Here is a 19,094-nt window from a genome sequence, read left to right as displayed (position 1 = left end):
AGAACTGAGGAATGATATCTTGGTAATGCTAATGCCAGTTTGCCAATGCCTAGATGAACTGGAACAAATATATGAACAGACTAACCAAAAGGCAGGTAAAGCCATTAAGAAAGTAACAGAACTAGAAAGCCAGTTAGCTGGGTGAGGGAACACATTTTGATGCTTGATTATCATCATTGAGAACTTCCTTTGAAGTTGAGGGGGTTCCAAGAGAATGCCAAGGCTGGAGTAGAATTAAGTTTATTTATGGCTAATTGGCTTGCGAGCACTTTAAAGCTGGAATCTGGTGTTGTCCCCCTTCTGCAAAGAGTTTATCGAGTGGGAACAGAGAACTCTGCCTCCTTAGGATATACTAGAGACATATTATCAAAGACTTTTGTATCAGACGGGATTTGCAAAGAAGCCAGAGATCAGGGTGGCTTTGAGTATCAGGATGTGAAGATTCAAGTCTTCCCTGATTTACCTCCAGAGTTCTTAAAAATAAGAAGAGATCTTAAATGAACAACAGCTAAGCTCCAAGACTGTGGAATTAAATATCTCTGGCTTGAATCTGGCAAGCTATCTGTTCAACATGGACAAAATCATTATATTGCTTTTGATGCTACAACTGGTGAACAAATGTTGGCTGCTATAAATTCTTCAGCGTCTGAACCAACAGATTAAGAAAACAAGCAAAAGAAAAGAACGTTCTCCTTCAACTCCTGGCAAAGTATTTAAAGTATGTGTGCTGGAAGACTCTTTAGAAACTGAAGAAAACTTGGACTCATTTTTAACTTAGGACTTGGTAAAATAATTTAATATATCTACTTGATTTATGTTTGTTATTTATTCATTTTTCTCTTCTGTAGCATTAAGCAGGTTGGAATGGTATAGCATTTGGGTATGTTCCCTCATTGTTTATTAGTTTTATATATTTTTTTCCTAGCTTCCCCCCCCCCCCCTCCAATCCTTGGGAAAAGGGGTCGATGTTTCCCTTCTGGACCCTTGTGACCATCCTGGATTGAAATGCAAGGTGTTTTTTTTTTTCTTTTATAATAGTTAAGCATAGTACTAATAGGGATGATGGGGAAAAAAAGAAAAGGAAGTAAAGAAGCAAAGATTTATGTTTAATGTTGTGTCAATATAGCAAGATTAAGTAGATAATTATATGTTCTTTTGTAAACCTGCTTCCAATGAATGAATGAATGGATTGACAATTCCAATTGACTATAATCCAATGTCCAGTCCCTTTTCAAGGCATGGGGCCCCTCTGTCAACACTGAGAAGATTTCTTATCTTTGTGGCTGCAGAGATAAACATGAAATATGGAATCTAGACAGCATGCACAAAGAGTGTGTGTAGTGGAGTTCTTAATGCTGATTTGCAGCTTATTAAAAGAGTCAAAAGATTCATGAAGTCTCAGCTATAATTAGAAAAATTTGTTGATTGATATCTGCTTAAGGGCATTGTCAGGTTTGCTTTTTAGATAGAGTGGAATTACTGGGCCCTTTTTCACTGTCCAAATTCAGGGAAATATGAGGGTGGAAGAGGTTTTTTGGATGTGTGAGAAAGTTCTTTCAGCAGGCTTTGTGTGTGTGTGTGTGTGTGTGTGGTCAAGTCTCACAAATGACGGTGACCTGCAGGGTTTTCAAGGCAAGAGACATTCAGCGGTGGTTTGCCATTGCCTGCCTTTGCAACACAACCTTCATATTCCCTAGAGGCAGGGTGGAATTCTAGCAGGAGCTCTTTTGCATATTAGGCCACACAGCCCTGATGTAGCCAATCTTCCAGGAGCTTACAAAAAAGAGCCTTGTAAACTCTTGGAGGATTGGCTACATCAGGGGTGTGTGGCCTAATATGCAAAGGAGCTCCTGCTAGAGTTCAACCCCTGCCTAGTGGTTTCCCATCCAAATCCTAGCCAGGGCTGACCCTTCTTAGTTTCTGAGATCTGAAGAGATCGGGCTAGCCTGGACTATCCAGGTCAGATTTCTGCAGGTTAGGACCTAATGGGAGATTAGTCCTCTCCCTGCCCCCTCAAGTGAAAGTGCTAGAAATCAAAAAGGAATATTACTCCTCTGTTTTTTGCGGGGGGGACTGGTCTAGCTTGGGAAAACTTAAGCATTTCCTCACCTGGATGCATAATAGAGCAGTTTTATTAGATCTTCTAGATCCTTTGAGATCTCTTACCTACTGGTGAGATCTTATCTTCTTCCTACCCACCTGGATGCATGCCAGACTGGAACCGTCAACAGACAAAAAGGGATGAAAGGTATCAGACTTCCTTTTGTTCAGAAAGGAAACGCCAGCTTTTGGAACCAAAAAGGCACCTCCTAGGGCCAAATGAGATGTGTGCATTTCTGCAGCTCTCATGGTTGTTTGAAAAAATTCTCAGGTATATAGCTTTAAGCCTTCTACAGCTGCCTGCCTTTTGTCAACATGAAATGGTTATTTGTCCTTATTGGGGAAACATGTATGTTCCACAAAGAGATTCTGGAGGGAAAAACCCCTGACTGGGATGTTTAGGTGTAAGGCTAAGCCAGCAACTGTAGATGAGGTGAATATCAGAGCTTGTGCTAGGATTTAAAGTTGGCAACTTCAGTAGGAATTTATAGCATAGTGTAAGAGGCACATCTTGGAGAGCATGAGATAGAAATGAACATAGTCAACTCAACTGCAGTTATTTTGGACACTGCAAAAAACATATCAATTTCATCTTGAAAATGTTTTAATAAGGAAGTGTTGACAACATTGTTTTTGCAAAATGTAAAGGTAATTATATAAATTCTTAATACAAAAAGAATAAATTAAAAGCAATTTTTTTAAAATTCTGCAACCTTTTCTACAATGTAACTGCTTTTCCCCCCTTGTTTACCATTGCACAGAATTTTACATGCTCTACCTTCAGTTTCAGAAGAGTTCTATTTTTTTTATTTTTAGTCCATTTTACACAACTTGTAATAAAACTCTCTCTCTCTTTCTCTCTCTCTCTCTCTCTCTCATATATATTTACATCTAGTTAACTAAGCAGTAACTGGTTATCTGATAGCACCTGAATGGGGTTTGCTACGTTCAAAACTAAAACTATTACTGGATTGATGGGGAGGAAAAGAAAAACCAAACCAAATCGGACCCTTGTCTTTCCCAACAATTTCAATACTCAACTGCATATAATATATTAAAAATAAGCCCTGCCTATTCATGGCATCTGGTGCATGTGAATATACAAAGCTAGGCAGGGAGGAAGGTTTTCATATATACACAAACCGCAGTATCAGTTCGGAACCCTTTTTTTATTGATACAAAAGCGAACTTCAAGGGGCTTAGTCATGGGGTAGTCAAGTGCTTGTATACAATAGCTATGGTTACCTCCTCACAGTGCTTTTTTTGTAGAAAAAGCCCAGCAGGAGCTCATTTGCATATTAGGCCGCACCGCCTGTGGCTGCTGCACGGCGGGTTGGGCCAGCACAGTGGAGCTCCGTTCCTGTGGGCTCCAGCAGAAAAAAAGCCTTGCCTCCTCACGTTACACTCGAAAACGTGTTAATCTCCTGATTAACGTTTTATGTAAAAACTTTTGTATAAGTGAAACGAGTTAAACAGTAAAACCTGTTTTACTTAATTTCTGTCTTTACTACCAGACTGGCTCACAAGTGCCTTGATTTTTAAGAAAGAAACAAACCACTTTCCCCAAACAATAGTTCCACCCCTCCCGACGTCTGCTTGCAGACATGCAAACAATATGTTTTTAATTTACAGAACTGAGACCCAAACTTCTTAATCTAGGATGCTACCATTTCTTCTAAATAATGTCAGTAGCAACTGAACTGCCTTTTTGGAAATAGAAGTCCCATCCAGCTCAAATCAGATGCGACTAAGTTCTGCGGTAAAAGCAAGTTAGTAACAACCAACACTTCAGCAGGAATGGGACTGCAGCACCCAAGGTTTTGCTGCTGTTTCCTTTAAAACCCTCCGACAAAACCAAACCCCATAGTTGCTCAGCAAAGCATTGGGGAGGGGGGGGATTCAGTATATAAAAATAAATCAAGTTGTCTAGGTGATGAGCTTGGTCTGGTAAATGTTTCAGTAGAGATATTTAGCTACACTGCAGACATAAAAGTTTTATTTTAAAGCAGTTTTAATGATCATGGCTTCCCCTGCAGAATCCTGGGAATTCAAGTCTGAATGGACTGAGTTCTTTTAGCAGTCTCTAACTCCTGTTCCTCCCCCATAATCAGCAGTTGCTGGGATAAGGGACGGACTGTTTTAATGCTATAGTATAGAGAGGTTCAAAAGTATAGAATATAGAGTACAGTATAGAGAAGTTCATTTTAGCTTCTGGAGACTTAACTAACATGGCTACACAACTTATTTATTTATTTTTCATATTTATATCCCGCCGGAACTTGAGATATCATGAATGATTTTCAGGAACACCCCCCCATTGTACAAAAAGTCTGTGTGCCCTATTAACCAATAAATTTATAAGAAGAAGATGAAGATATTGGATTGATATCCTGCCCTCCACTCCGAATCTCAGAGCGGCTCACAATCTCCTTTACCTTCCTCCCCCACAACAGACACCCTGTGAGGTGGGTATATATTTAGGTAAATTTAGGTGGTATATACAAAAGTGACAAATGTCTAAATTAATATACCATGCATAACTACAAACACCTGAAAAATGTGTTTGCCTTTTTAATGATACACATTGTATTGTTTAAGTCACGTTTTGGCATATTTTTTAAAAGTTCCATGTATTTTGCATTTTTGTGAGATTTATTAATGTAGACCTTTGCCAGTAAGACACACATTATGCTTTTTTGTATGATGGGGGGGGTGTCATTTCAAAATAGCTGCAGACTTGCACACAATGTGCTTAATTCACACTGCAGTGTGCAGGACTGAAGCAGTTGGACTTTCTGATGATGCTTCCATTGGAACCCTACCCACTGCTTGGTCTACACTGTTCTGGAGGTGCTTGGGATAGGGCTGTTCCACCAAATGACTGTGACAGAAATGAGAGAAATTTCCTGAGTTCTAAATATTCTTAAACAGTATGAGTTTTTTTGCCCATGTTCTTTTTCCAGCTGCTTCACTTTCTCTTTTTAGACACTACATTATGGAGGACCAAAGTATATATCTGGGTTTTTGACAAGTTGAGTCTGTGTTCCCTACAACACCTGTAGGGAATAGCTATCAACAGGGGTTTTTTGTAGGGAAAAAACCTCCAGCAGGAACTCATTTGCATATTGGGCCACACCCCCTGACATCACCATTGTTTCACACAGGGCTTTTTTGCAGTATAAGTCCAGCAGGAACTCATTTGCATATTAGGTCACACCCCGGCACCAAGCCAACCTTAACTGCGTTCCTGCTAAAAAAAAAAAAAAAAGCCTTGATTATTCAGAAATAAAGGAGAGCTGGAAATCTTTGTATATAGCAGAGTTACAAGTCGTTCTGTTCTTCCTAATGTAGAGCACTATCAACAAAGCTTTCAAGTGCTTGGTAGCCTGTAACAGAATATTTCGCTAACTCCGATAGCCTTCCAAAAATGTCATATGATAGAGTTATTATTGTAATCGGAATATTCTTGTTTGTTATTGATTGTAGTTTAAATACTCCAATTGCAACCAAAGCTTAGATACCTTTGAAGTAATTACTGTTCTTTTATTTTCTGTATTTGTGAATAGAAAATTCAAGAAAAAACTTTAAATTAAAAAGAAAAAGAATTCAAGGAGAGTGTGTTTGGGCTTGGAAGGCGACCATGGGGTGTGGGGGTGGGAGGAGGGCTCCCGCCTCTTCCCCCACAACCAGCTTTCCTGTACCACTTGAAGGCATTTCTTTGTTTTTGCTATTCCACATGCACAGAATACTCCATGTGAGCAGCCAATATGGGATACTAATTCTCCTCCAGGACCACTTTTGTACAGGAAAATGGCTTGGAGTTGAGGCAGGAGCGAATTCTCCCCTTGAGAGGCATTGTGAGCCCAAACAGGCTGTCCTTTGTTTCCTGTAGGTGCTGTGTGGAACCCAGACACAATGCTTTGAAAACCCAGACATGTAGTTTGGCCTCAGTACTAAAAATGGGGGAGAAGAAGCTGGAAAGGGGAGGCAGGCAAGAAAACTTGCATTAACTGCTCAAGAATAACATTTCCCAAGCATTTCTGTAGCAATGAAAACTAAACAGCAGGCAGGCTTCCTATATCAGTATCATTGCAAGGCGGCATTTGGAAGACTGAAGTTTTTGCATTCCTGGTAGTAGCATCCGATTGTTTCTTGGAACCTTCACACAGGAAGGTTACTGCTACAGACAGACTAACATGCTCCTGTCTCCTTTTTTTTTAATCATCAACCACACCCAGGGAAGCGACACTCACAGCACTGCTGCCCCTAATATCTGCCCAGAGGAGTGGTGCGCAAATGGAAAATTTTGGAAGGAGATTTCTGGCCCTTCCAGCCTAGAGGCAGAACTGGAATGTGGAAGGAACAGCAGCTGGGCTGCGCAGGGGACTTGCAGGTTGGCGGACTTGGGTTGAAAGTGGGTCATTCCATCTTCCCAGGGCTTTTTTTGTAGCAGGGACTCCTTTGCATACTAGGCCACACACCCCTGATGTGGCCAGTCCTCCTGAAGCTTACAGTAGGCCCTGTACAAAGAACCCTGTAAGCTCTTGGAGGATTGGCTGCATCCAGGGTGTGTGACGTAGTATGTAAAGTAGTTCCTGCTACAAAAAAGCCCTGCATCTTCCTCAAAAGTAGTCTTCTAGCAAAACCTGTGGTTGATCCAGGCCTGAAGATTGTGCAGCGTTCACTGTTAAGTACAGAGGCCTTTTTGAAGAGTGATGGCTTTCTCAAAGTATATAAAAAGCATTGCTCGAGTTTAAATGTAAACGTGTCATTTCCTTTCTTTTGGTATTGGCAGACACCCATGTTTTGTGTCAATACAAAAAAATAGTCCATTTTAGTTGTTTACAAGAGTGACCTAGGATCAACAACCCCTCTCCCCTGTAAGCACTTCCCTGACCAGTCGGTAAGCCCTTTTACTACGCAACTATTAGCGTGTGTTAGGATCAAATCTTGTAGGCCATGGTGTGGCATCCCTTGACCTGACAGTGTTCTTTAAGCAAAATGATATTTTTTATTCCTAATGCTTTTTGGCATTTTACTTCACCAATGATCACAAGGTTCTTCAAGTTACTAGGCAGCTGGCAACTAATCATAGGGATATTTAAAAGAGCCATTTCATTGGCCCTGTTCTTGCGATGCCCCCGGGGCAGCATCGTGCTCACCTCGTGGCTTTTCTCAACAGATTTGTGCCAAGATTTAGAGTGGCATCTGTACTAAACCATGAGACGGCTGGGCTGGCTTTCAGGGCACCAAGTCAAAACAGAACAGGCTACAGAGCGATAGGCTGTCATTCTTCTGGAAAGCAGAATTTTAAATATTTATACTTCATAGCAGACAATTCTTCAAATCTTTGGCAGTGAAGAACAAGTTGTGATATTCTGTCTCATCTCTAAAACGATTATCCCATCTCTGAAACAATAACAATGCCCCCCCTCAGGTTTTGTTAAGCAACTATTACTTCATAAAATCTGTTGCCCCATGTTTACCTAGTACTTTGACTTTTAGAATTTAAATCATATTAGTAGAACAGTATTATGTGCCAAAGGACAACATGATCTTTGAAATATTTTAATTGCCTGCCTACTGGGTTCTTGCAAATGTGGCCACTTGAAGACCCACCCCTTGCTCCTTCTTAGCCTCTATGGGGCTTGTGGCAATCTGCAGCACTGTGGACTAGATGGACCTTTCAATGCATTTTCAAGTTGACTTGACGCTGGTGTCAGAGCCAGTTAATCTGGGTAAGGCAAATGAGAGGCAGTGAGGTGATTCTCAGAATGGCATTGATGTTTTCCCAACAGCTGTGGTCAAGGGCATCACACGAGAGTTCCAGGCTTGACTTTCTCCTGTCCATACCACTGGACGTCAGCTAGTTCTGGATAGAGGGAGGAATCCAAGTAACAGCCATTGTTGTAGCTCCTATATAATGAGAGCGGACAGAAATTTAAACCAATGCAATTGACAAAGACAGCGGAAGCACAAGAACACCATCTACAATGGGATAGGTCTGCGTTCCAAACAAGATGTTGCATCTAGCTTACTGACACATAGCAATTTGCAGCCATAAGTTCTCCATGGGAACTGAGTGTTGATACACATGGGAACCTCGGAACAGAAGGAGGAGAGGCTTCATCCTTCCTCTGAGTGAGAATATTTGCCCCGTCGGGAATACTTCCACATTCAGGGCATGGACAGCCCCCCAGTATGGCAAATAACACCGCCCCAGGGCTGTTCTGTCCTAGGAAAGCTAGCAGAAGCCCTTCCTTATCTTTGGTGCAGAGTCCCACTCTGAATCAGGGCCCTGTGATATGTCTGACTTGAATTTCCACAGGGAATTTGCAGCTGTGCTGTGACTACAGAGCCCCGGCAGCCATGAGATGCATGTAGTGCAGTCCAAGCTCTCTACTCATGATCTGAGTTCGATCCCAGTGGAAGCTGGGTTCAGGTAGCTGGCTCAAGGTTGATTCAGCCTTCCGAGGTCGGTAAAATGAGTACCCAGGTTGCTGGGGGGAAAGTGTAGATGACTGGGGAAGGCAATGGCAAACCACCCCATAAAAAGTCTGCCGTGAAAACGTTGTGATGCAACGTCACTCCAGAGTTGGAAACGACTGGTGCTTGCACAGGGGACTACCTTTACCTAGTCTTCATTTAATTATCCAGAAGGTGCCCTGAAGCAGAATGGCCTCAGATTTATTAAGCAGACCTCCTTAAAGACTCTTGACTCTCCCCCATCCCAATTCTGCGATATCCTGTATCACTGCGACAGAATGGCTTGTCTGAATTGATGCCCTCCAATCTGAATTCAGATTCAAGTCTGAATTTAATCACTCCAAATACAGCTGCCCCCTATTTTTGAACATGTTTTACTTTGAAGTAAGCCCTACTAAATATGCTTAAAACTGCATCCTGAACTTATTTCAGTGGTTTCAAAATGAAATCAGAGGTTTCAAAATGAAATCAGAGGTTTCAAAATGAAATCAGAGGTGCCCCCAGGTGGGAAAATCTTATGCTTCCTCAAATATAAACAGAGTGGGAGAGAAATCCCAGGTTTTGATTTCTTTGGAGGTCAAATGGGCTGAAGAACAAAACACTGAAAAAGGCTGTAGTGGGGTGGGGACAGTGATATGCATTTAAGCAGGATCCAAGAGAAGTGGAATCCATAGGAAAGTCACTGGAGTGCCTCTGCCAAGAGATAAGGGGTGGGGGATAGGGCTAACAGGCATGTAAGCATGCTCTGGACATGGGGCAGGGCTGAGAAGATTACATCTCAAGCCATTCTTCTTGGTGTTTCTTCCAGCCAAGGACTTTGGCCACTCAAAATGAGTGCTACATGTACAGCCCCAGCCTGGATTGGCTTGTGTATTGATATATTGGCATGATTCAAAACTTGAGGATAGGGGTGTCAAGCAAAAATAGATTTGCTCTTATCTGTAACTGTTGTTCCTCAAGTATCTTCTGTGCAGGCACACATGGGGACTGCGTATGTTTAGGCCTGACTGTGGGTGGGTTTTTATAACTAAGATCCTCCAGAGGGCACTGCACACCATAGACAACTAGCCCCACCCTGAGGCCATGTGCTCCTGTGCAGCAGCGCCCATATCCTCAGTTCCTTTTACACTGCCATAAGCATGCAATTGGGTAGGAGAGAGGGTATGTGTGCCTGCACAGAAGATACTCATGAGCAACTGTTACAGGTAAGAGCAAACCTGTAGGGCCACCAGTTTGCTAACTCGTCTGGCAGAAATAATTGTTACCAGAAGTAGACTTTCATGGAGAGTTGGGATAAAGAGCAAGTTGCCAGAGGTTCAAAGGGCTTGCCCATCAAATAAGTCAACACCAGAGATAGCGATCACCAGAGATAGTGAATTAGAGAATTCCTGAGGGGGGACACAGATTTGCTAGCCCCTTGAATCTTTTTGTCAAGGGGTGTGAAAAAAGTGGTCTTCCCTCTACTTCTGTGTGAAAGCAAAATATTAGCTGCTATATGGACGTTTAAGGATTAAAATGATAATTCTTTATTTTTCAGATACATCATGTAGTCAAATACATCATTAAGAAGAGCCTGAAACAGGACAGCCCTTTCTGAGCACCAACAGGAAAACTGTTTCCATTCTCATAGGATTTTCTGGTTGAAGGTTTGCGAGAGTTTAATAAGACCCCTAACACCCCTTGAGAAAAAGTTTGCTCTTCGACCCAACCCTCCAGGCTGTGAGCTTGAAGCAGCTGAGGTCATGCTGTAAAACATACCCTATCCTAATAAGGTCCTTGTGTCTAGGGAGAGGAATATATAACCCCCGAGTGAGTTCCATGAGGCTTCAAAACCAAACCTGTTGGGGCCAGAATGAAGCAATCAATATCATATCTGTGCCCTCCCGTCTGGCTTTTCTCAGATCTAGTACGGGCCTGACCCCACCTCCCCTCCCTAAATCCTTCTAAGAACAACCTAGAGTAAAATACATCCCAGGCAAGGGGTGTAAACTACCTCCTCAATAGCTCCTTTCTGTAGAAGCACCCCTGGAGTGAGGTTAATGTCCTTGGGACTCTTATTAACCACCCTAAGTTTGGAAGGAACAAGTGGGCAGTAGACCTAAATTCTAACCTGAACTCAGAACCTGTAATAGACAGGACCCATGGGCCAGATGTTAGGACCCTCCAGACCTCAGAAAAGTGTGCCAGCCTATCCCCAAACTTGTTCTCTCCAGTCAAAAGGGCTTCTGTAGTTGGGGCTGGCTGGATGACTGAGCAGAACCTGTTGGAGCCTTTACGTATTTGAAAGGCCTGTTGCGGCATATAAGGCTTAAATGAGCTGCCTGTGCACCGGCGTATCTATATTCTCTTTGATAAGGGTGCCAAGGCTGACGTGGATAAGACTTGTTTAAAATGAGACGAGCCCGATTTGAGCCCTCCCAAGGATTTTGCAGTTTGCTTGTTCTTCTTAACGAAGTTAAGGTCTCATTGGTTCTAGAAGAGAACTGGGTAGCGCCTTCAAAGGGCAAGTCCTCTACCTGGTGTCGTTTGGGAGTGTCCTTGACCTCTGCCAGGCAGGCCTTCAAAGGGCAACAGCACTTGCCGTCACATGAGCTGCTGTATCTGCTGCGTGCCTTCCTGCACTGATCTGCTGCTTTCAAAGCCATAAGGCCTCAGTCTGCCGCGACTGGACCAGCAAAAAGAACTGGTATCCAGCCATTATCACCTCATTATTGGTGATCTTAAATCCCAAAGAAGACAAAGCGTAGATCTTTCTGTCCACTCCATCCGATTTCTGGCCTTCCCTATCTGTAGGGGCAGAGTGATATGTCTGTTGACCCTTTGGTTGCATCTCCTCAGTTATGAGGGACGATAGAGAAGGGGGTGGGTGGGAAAATAGTTGAAGGGCTCTTTCTTCTACCCTCCTTGCTATAGGAGGTGGGGGCGTGGGTTTTTGCCAAACCTTCTGGATGATGTCCTTGAGTCCTGCCAAGATAGGAAATGTACCTATGCCTGGAGAACTGGAATAAAGTTGCGCCAAGATCTTGTCCTGTGGTTTGTGCACTGAAGTAGCAATTTTGATCTCCAGCAATTGGGCCAATGTGGGTCACAGTGGGAACTTTTCAAATGAGGCCTTCTGAGCCATGGTAAAATGTGGGCAAATTTGCTATGATCCTCACCAAACAGCAAGAGACTTTTTAATGCACAACCTACTCCTTAGGCAACGGAAAAGGAACTGAGGGTAGGGCACTGCTGTGCGGGAGCACATGGCTCCAGGGTACGGCCACTTGTCTCTGGCATGCAGTGCCCTCTGGAGACTCTCAGCTATGAAAACCTACCAATAGGCAGGCAGGCAGGCCTGTGCATATGCAGTCCCCATGTGGGGAAGACTGGCAATGAACAACTGTATACTTCTTCTGAGGAAACTATCCAGAGGAAGGAAAGGAGGTGGAGGGAACATGCTGGTAGGGCAGTGTGGCACAGAAGCACTCCACAAATGAAACACACACAAAGAATCTTGGGGCTTTTGAGGCTGCTGTGCCAATCCATGGGACTGACTCAGGAACAACTGTAAGGTTGCCATTTCTCACAGGCCTTGCTCCTGAGTCTTAAGAACTTCACCAAAAAATGTATTGGGCTGCTGTGAAAGATACCAAAAGCAAAGCCAGTGAGAAAAAGAGGCAACCTGGACACTCTGCCACTCATGGTGATGTTGAGAACTAGCATAGTGGTTTCGGGAGGGTAGCCCTGTTGGTATGCGGCAGAAGATTTGCATTCAAGTTCAGTAGCACGTTACAGACCAACAAGATTTCCCACTGAACATAATGTTTATACCTCCCTAAAATCTTGTTGGTTTCTAAAGGTGCTGCTGGACTTGAATCTAGATTTTTAACATGATAGTAGCAATTTTTTTGTACCCAGGGAAGTTCTGTTAGGCTAAGTGAAGAGCTCCTCTGTGCAGGCCGCCCCACAGCTGCTGAAACCTAGGCTGGGTGTTTGTGAGACCCTGCTTTAACTTAGCAGGATGCAGGGAGTCTTGCTGAACAGGTCTGAAGAATTCCATGCCCTGAAAAGCTTCAACTGACCATTTCCACACATTAAGCCTATGTAAGAGGACATTTTCCAGGGCTGCTGGCAGCAATAATATGCAAAGTGCTTTGCAGACCTTATATTTGTCTGTCAGAATGGGCCTGAGAGTGCTGCGGCCAAAAGGAAAGTCAGCTTCTTGGAGCTTCGCTATCTGGAGTTGAGCTACAGTTAATCTGAATAGTAGTTGCATACCTTCAGGAAATAAATTCATAAGCTTCTTTAGATAAATTGATGAGAAAATTGAATGAAACGTGGTTTTAACTAAACTGCTAAAGTTGGCTATGATTAGGACTTACTAATTTAGATCAAGACAGGAATTAGTTGTGAGTCACAAAAAAAAAAAAACTTTGTAATTGTCCAACCACCTGGTTACACTGTGTAAAAATTGTTTACGGGTAACCAGGCAGTTAAGGTACTCCCTAGTCCTTCCCAGTTTTAAAGGGCATTCCAATGCAACTCCAGTAGTGCCCCCTTACACAAAATAAACATCAGGCTCTGCTGGAAGCAAACATACTCTTTGGTTCTCAGAGGCTGGCTAAGACACCCTGCTTTAACTTAGAGGGCTGACCCCAAGATAGGGCATTTCTTCCCTTTCAATACCAGAACTCAAGAGGTCACAAGTGGAAGGGAAGCCATTGGATCAGCATTCCAGGGTAAAGCAGAAGGTGTGATGGCATGAGTAGTAACTGGGAAGGACTGGTGTACTGAGTAGGGGAGAGCAGGAGAGGGTGGATATTCTCTTTTCCAGAGCTGTTGGACCATTAAGCAGAACTATGTGAATATAAGCCAGGTTTTATCCACTGAAGAAGATGATGATATTGGATTTATATCCTGCCCTATACTCTGAATCTCAGAGAGGTCAAAATCTCCTTTACCTCCCCCTCCCCCCCAACAACAGACACCCTGTGAGGTAAGTGGGGCTGAAAGAGCTCTTACAGCAGCTGCCCTTTCAAGGACAACTCCTATGAGAGCTGACCCAAGGCCATTCTAGAAGCTGCAAGTGGAGAAGTGGTGAATCAAACCCAGTTCTCCCAGATAAGAATCTGCACACTTAACCACTACACCAAACTGACTCTCAGGGTAGAGGCTGTCAGGGTGGTCGCCAACCCTGATATATTATCCACCTGAGCAATCTCCAGGTACCTTAATCTCCCTTTCGGTAACAGCTTTTGCCTGATCGTATCCCTTTGTAAGTCACATTGCTTTTCCCCTTCAATGGGGGCCTAAAGGAGCTGAAAGCAGCATTCTCCCTCCCTGTTTCCTCACAATCCTCACCCAGTGATGTAGGTTAGGCTGAGAGTGAATGTGTGACTTGCCCAGTGAGCTTCCATGCTAGAGTGGGGAGTGGAACCCAGCTAGCCCAGGATTTTAGTCCAACACTCTACTTACTGCACCACACTGGATCTCTTACAGCTGGAAAAACAGAAATCAGCAGAGCTGTAGAGACCGCACTTGGCAGCTGGAGAGAATGAGAGAGTCCTCAAGCTGCTGCGCTTACGCACAGGGTGAGACTCCATAACTGAATCCAGACCTTGCAGAAACCTCTCTGAATCCCCGTGCAGTTCTAATGTGCAGCAGTACCACATCTGCCACACTCTGTGTTACAAGAGAAAGCAAGAAGGAAGGCATGCTGATGGGGTCGGGGTTTAAAGTATGAAAGATCCCTTCACTATACCTCTATTCATCAGTACTTTGTTGAGTTGGAGATTGAGACTCATCCATAGTGGGTGAGCTGTCTGTTGCATCTCTGAGCAAAGGATAGGAGAAAGAGACAGAAGGGAAGAGGGAAGAGGAAATGTTAAAGAAAAGCTGTGACACAATTCATGGTTAAGAACTTATTAACCCAGCCTGAAACAAGTTGGTGAATCATTTTGGAAAGGCAAAAGGATGTTAGTGATGTAGAGAAGGGAATCGAATAGACTTTTCAGCCCTTGGGATTCTGCACAAAGGGCTTGGTGGATGTGTGGCTGGGCAAGGCAGCACAAGTTCTGCCTCGGGCCACGGTTACCATCTGCAGCCAGGCTGGCAAGTAGGTGCTTGAAGTTTTTTGTCTGCCATTTGAACTAAGCGAAGCACGTTTCAACTGCTTGCAGCAGACAGCCGCTATTCTAATCCTCGCAACGTTCTTGTCCTTATCCCCCCACTACAAAAACAAACGGCTAATGTTGAACCCAGGCAGTTGGTCTAGGAAACACTGGGGTGGAGGTGGTGCCAGGGTTTGAATGAAGGGCCAGTGCCACATCTTAAGCTGATCCTCCTTCTTGGGCGCCTCTTTGATATGTGAAATACTGGTTTAAGTGATCTCTCGGGGCTCTAAAATGCCACATTTCTATCTTGCGCTTTGCCCGAGCAAAGGAGAAGGCCTTATAACCCTCTTGTCCCTCAAGAACCTTGTGACGGGGCCTTGGCATGAGTAGCCCAGGCGAGCATGATCTTGTCAGATCCCGGCAGCTAAGCAGGGTCGGCTGTGGTTACTACTTGGATGGGAGACTGTCCTTGAAATACCCAGTCAGGAGGCAGAGGCAGGACTATTTATCCATCTCCCTGAATATCCTCCAGATCCCCAGTTGGGGTCAGTCACCAGAGGTCAACACGACTTCCAGGTGCAGAAACAGACAAAAAAAAACCCCAAGAAAGAAAGGGGAAAAACCTGATGGGGAGAAGAAAGGCCAAACCAATCTGCGAGTTTCCTTCCCTGAGCAGCGATTTAAACAAGAATTTCATTTTCCCTGCCTTTCGCTAACCACATCCAAAGAATACACTCATGCTGAATCTGGCCTACTGATTTTGTTTTTGAAAAACAGGAGAGGCTTCTAGCCGTGGGATGACACACATGCATACAACTGTATTTCCACAGGGTTGTTTTGAAACAATGGATTTTCTTCATCTTTCAAGAAAGGCAGGATATAAGTTTCCCAATAAATACAGTTGACTGAGACCGAGAAACAGTGATAGTGGCATTGGTGCGACTTAGTTGCCGCCCTTCAAGATTAGACCATTTTGAAATTCTGCTATGCTCTGATTTGATCCAAATTCCTTCTAAACATCCACACTGTGGCGCTTTTCACACAAAATCACGGGGAAAGGTCTGGATCACAGAAGTGTGAGTGGGAGGGTTGTTTTAGTCCTTCCTTTCCCTTCCTTACAAGTCGGTGAAGATATGTGACTGTGACGGAGCAGATGAGCTGCAGCCTTGAAGGAAGGACCGACAGAGCCCTGCTTTTCCCCTCCCGTTCTCTGTGACACTCACCCTGTCTGCCAGGCTAGGATGTGATGTGGGCTGCTTGGGGGCGTGGCTGCTAGCTCACTAGATGGCGTGGAACTCCTCTGACTGTGTGGGAAGGCCGCTGGAAAGCAATGGATACATGGAATCAGAGTGATGGAAAGCAGAGGATTCTGTGTTGTCTGGCAGCAGCTATGATTATACACAGCACAGCGATTGGTGAAAGATCACAACGGCAAAGGAATTATTTCAGTAGCAACCCTCATCTCCTTCTGCCCCCTCCCCTAGGCACTCCAAAGTACCCCAATCGAACAGCAGGGCCGCATTCCCTTCTAACCTCACTGTTACCACTGCAAGGGCCACAACACCGCACCTTGCAAGAGCACAGTTTAAGTCTTTTGATTTAACTGATCAAGTAATAAGAGTAATATGCATTTAGAATGCCCAAGTTTAAATGTGATGCCTACAGTAAAGGGTGAGTGGGTAAGAGCAGTTGAGATTTCTTCTCTAAAGAGTTATAAGCTCAATACGAGTTCTAATGCACTTGCCATGCGTTGCATCTTTATGCCCTGCAGTGATCCTAGTGGCCAGATCAGCAAACATTTAAACCACAAGCCAGAGCTTCAAGTTCAATTCAAATCCATTTGATTTAAGTACACTGTATAGCATCTAGACTGAGCCTATATAGGTATGTTGACAACTTCATGTCACAGTAAAGAGAAAAAAAACATTTAGGATAACTTTTCTTAATGTCCCATTATTGGGTGGCGGGAGAATGCACAAGGGATAATCTTTTTTTTTTTTAAACCCAGGCTTTAAAAGGCCGCCCCCCCCCCCCAGGTGATGCACACAGGTGCTTGTAGCCCTGTGCCAGCAGCCCTTCTACAGGCAGACCCTTTGCAGCAAAATGCTCATCTAGGCCCCACAGAACTGGCTGCAGGAGACTTTTTATACAGATGGGAATGCTGCTTGTGCCTCCTATGGTTTCATGAGATTAACTACAACTGGATCAGCCAAGAACAAGCTCATTTAAGACCAGTTTAATTAATGGGGGGAAGTTTGCATTATATGATTGGTGAATGTCTGAGCACATTGTCCTGCCCTCAGGCATTAACAAAGATTGCAAGCGTTCTGCAAAATTCTGCTCCAGGAGGGTCACAACATATTAGCAGAATGATTGAGGACAATATAATTTTGCCGCTAGCATTCATGGAACGTGATTGGAGAGTGAACAAAAGCATTCATGGAACGTGAACTGGAGAGTGAACAAAAGCTCCAGCTGCAACTTAGGCAGCCAGCTGGCTGATCTACCAATTCCCTGGACAGAGCAGTACATCATCGAGAGATGCAGCAGGCTGCCTCTTGCCTCCCAGGAGTCTCATTTGGTCACAAATTTATTTCTGGCGGGCTGACCACTTTGCCTCAGCCCACAGCAAGGCCCCTTACTGACACAATCCAGTGTCCTCTCACCTGACGTTGCTTTGCACACCTGAGGCCCCCTTGTTACCCTGCTGTGCGCCATAAAGGTGCTTGGAGAGGAGGTGCTGTACTGGGAGCTGCTGTCTGAAGAAGTAGAGCTTGTGTGTGACAAGCGGCTGTGGTCTTTGTGGGAAGATGTGGACCGCTGATACCATAGCCTCAGCTCGTCAGACACCACTGTCCGTCCTGATCCTTTCTCGTGACCCTCCCTGCCCAAGGACGGAGTTCTTATGATCTGAGAACGGGAGGGGGTCAGTCTCACTGAGTCTACTTCATCCCCATTCCAGTTTTCCTTAAACATTCCCCCTGCTGTGTAGGAGTTGGAGGTTTTAAATTGTGCTTTGACGCTGTAGTGTCCCTCCTGGTCATTCTCCAGGCTGCGAACTACCACTGGGGTGGAGCTGCCTTCAATGTACAAAGGGTACTCTTTGATCCGGTACTGGGAAGAAGGCTGGCTCTGGCTGTGCAGATAGACTCCTTGGTGGCTGGTGCCATTCCGCGCAGCCAGGTTGGGCATACTTCCTGAATTAGACGAGACCAGATTTCCTGCTGACTTGTGTCGCTGCCTTTGCCGCTCACGGGCTTTGGAAGGGGAATCCTCAGCCAGTGTGGAATAGTTGGCATTCATCTGAGCTGGGTAGTAGTGCTCGGAGCTGGAATGGCTGGTGCAAGAGGAGCAGTCATCCATGGGGTCAGAACCGTTACTGCTACGAGTCCTCGGGGTGTAGAAATCAGGGCTCCCTGTCTCATTCTCTGACCCAAGGAACTTCCCTTGGGACTCTAAACTGGAGCTCCTGTGTCTAAAGTGCTGTGCTAAGCTATGCAGTCTTGTAGGGCTGATGTCCACTGACCTGAAAGTAGAGTAAAAAAGGAACAAATGCAAGACTTAAGGCAACAGACATCTTATAACTTGCTCATATGCACAACCCCTGAGGAAAATAGGTGTCCTGAAGTCATCAGCTGCCACCGCTAGTTGATAGCTACATCTTTTCAGCTTTAAAGACATCACGAAAGCCAAAGAGTACAAAGCCAGGAGCACATTCAAAAGAACTGTTCCAGGCTTTGTTGCATGCTCACCTTGAGAATTTATTCATTTATATTATTACTTGGAAAAAGGCCTGTTGTGAGGAAAAATACAACAGGCTCTAGAAAGAGGTTTCTGGGGCATTCTATTCAGCTGAGGCCTCTCCCCTCCCCTCCCCAAGCCCTGCCCTCCTCAAACTCCACCATAAAATCTCCAAGAATTTCCCACCAACCTGGAACTAGCAGCCCTAGTCAGGACTGGGCCCAATTATTTCTTTTTCAAAGGCCTTTAGTGATACCTTTCAGACCAACACTCTCTCCCTGATATTGTTAGTCTTAAACACAGGAGTTCATTCTCTCTCTCTGTCTTTTCCTCCCTCCCTTCCTCTCTCTGTATCTGCTCTGCTGCCACAGGATGCCATTTCCCCCCAGCCTCTGGCTGTTTCCCTTCCAGAGGAGGAGAGGGATGTGACGGACTCAAGAACTTAGCCTGAGTAGCTGGGGAACAGGCTTGCAGCTATTGGCTGGAACACTGCTGTGGGGCTGAGATGCATTGGTATTGAGGGGTGCGAGTCCTGGAAGATAGCTAGTGTGAGAGGGTATGTGAGGGAGAATATGCTGACACCAGTCAGGAGTTCTCTCTCTGTGTGTGGAAAGAGTGATTGTAATTTGTTATTTTTATGATTTGGCACTGCCAAAGCTAGAGCTAAACAAT

General features: G+C 44.5%; 1 protein-coding gene across 3 annotated transcripts in view; it reads right to left on the bottom strand.

Annotated features, from left to right (window-relative positions):
• Positions 1-7,653: 7,653 nt before the first annotated feature.
• Positions 7,654-19,094, bottom strand: part of FRMD4A (FERM domain containing 4A) — a 449,437-nt gene continuing 437,996 nt past the window's right edge. Inside the window, exons 21-24 of one of the 3 annotated variants that reach the window (XM_060258275.1) lie at positions 17,348-18,207; positions 15,905-16,001; positions 14,330-14,401; positions 7,894-8,016 (exon numbers count right to left, since the gene is read on the bottom strand). In XM_060258275.1, coding sequence (XP_060114258.1) covers positions 14,332-14,401; positions 15,905-16,001; positions 17,348-18,207 — 1,027 coding nt within the window. In that variant the 3' untranslated portion in view covers positions 7,894-8,016; positions 14,330-14,331. Of the gene's footprint in view, positions 8,017-14,329; positions 14,402-15,904; positions 16,002-17,347; positions 18,208-19,094 lie in introns of all 3 variants that reach the window. The other 2 variants (XM_060258274.1, XM_060258276.1) reach the window with 2 other exon arrangements.

This window comes from Heteronotia binoei, chromosome 17, assembly GCF_032191835.1.
Source record: "Heteronotia binoei isolate CCM8104 ecotype False Entrance Well chromosome 17, APGP_CSIRO_Hbin_v1, whole genome shotgun sequence".
In the NCBI taxonomy this organism is placed as follows: Eukaryota; Metazoa; Chordata; class Lepidosauria; order Squamata; family Gekkonidae; genus Heteronotia; species Heteronotia binoei.
This window is presented reverse-complemented; position numbering and strand designations above follow the sequence as displayed.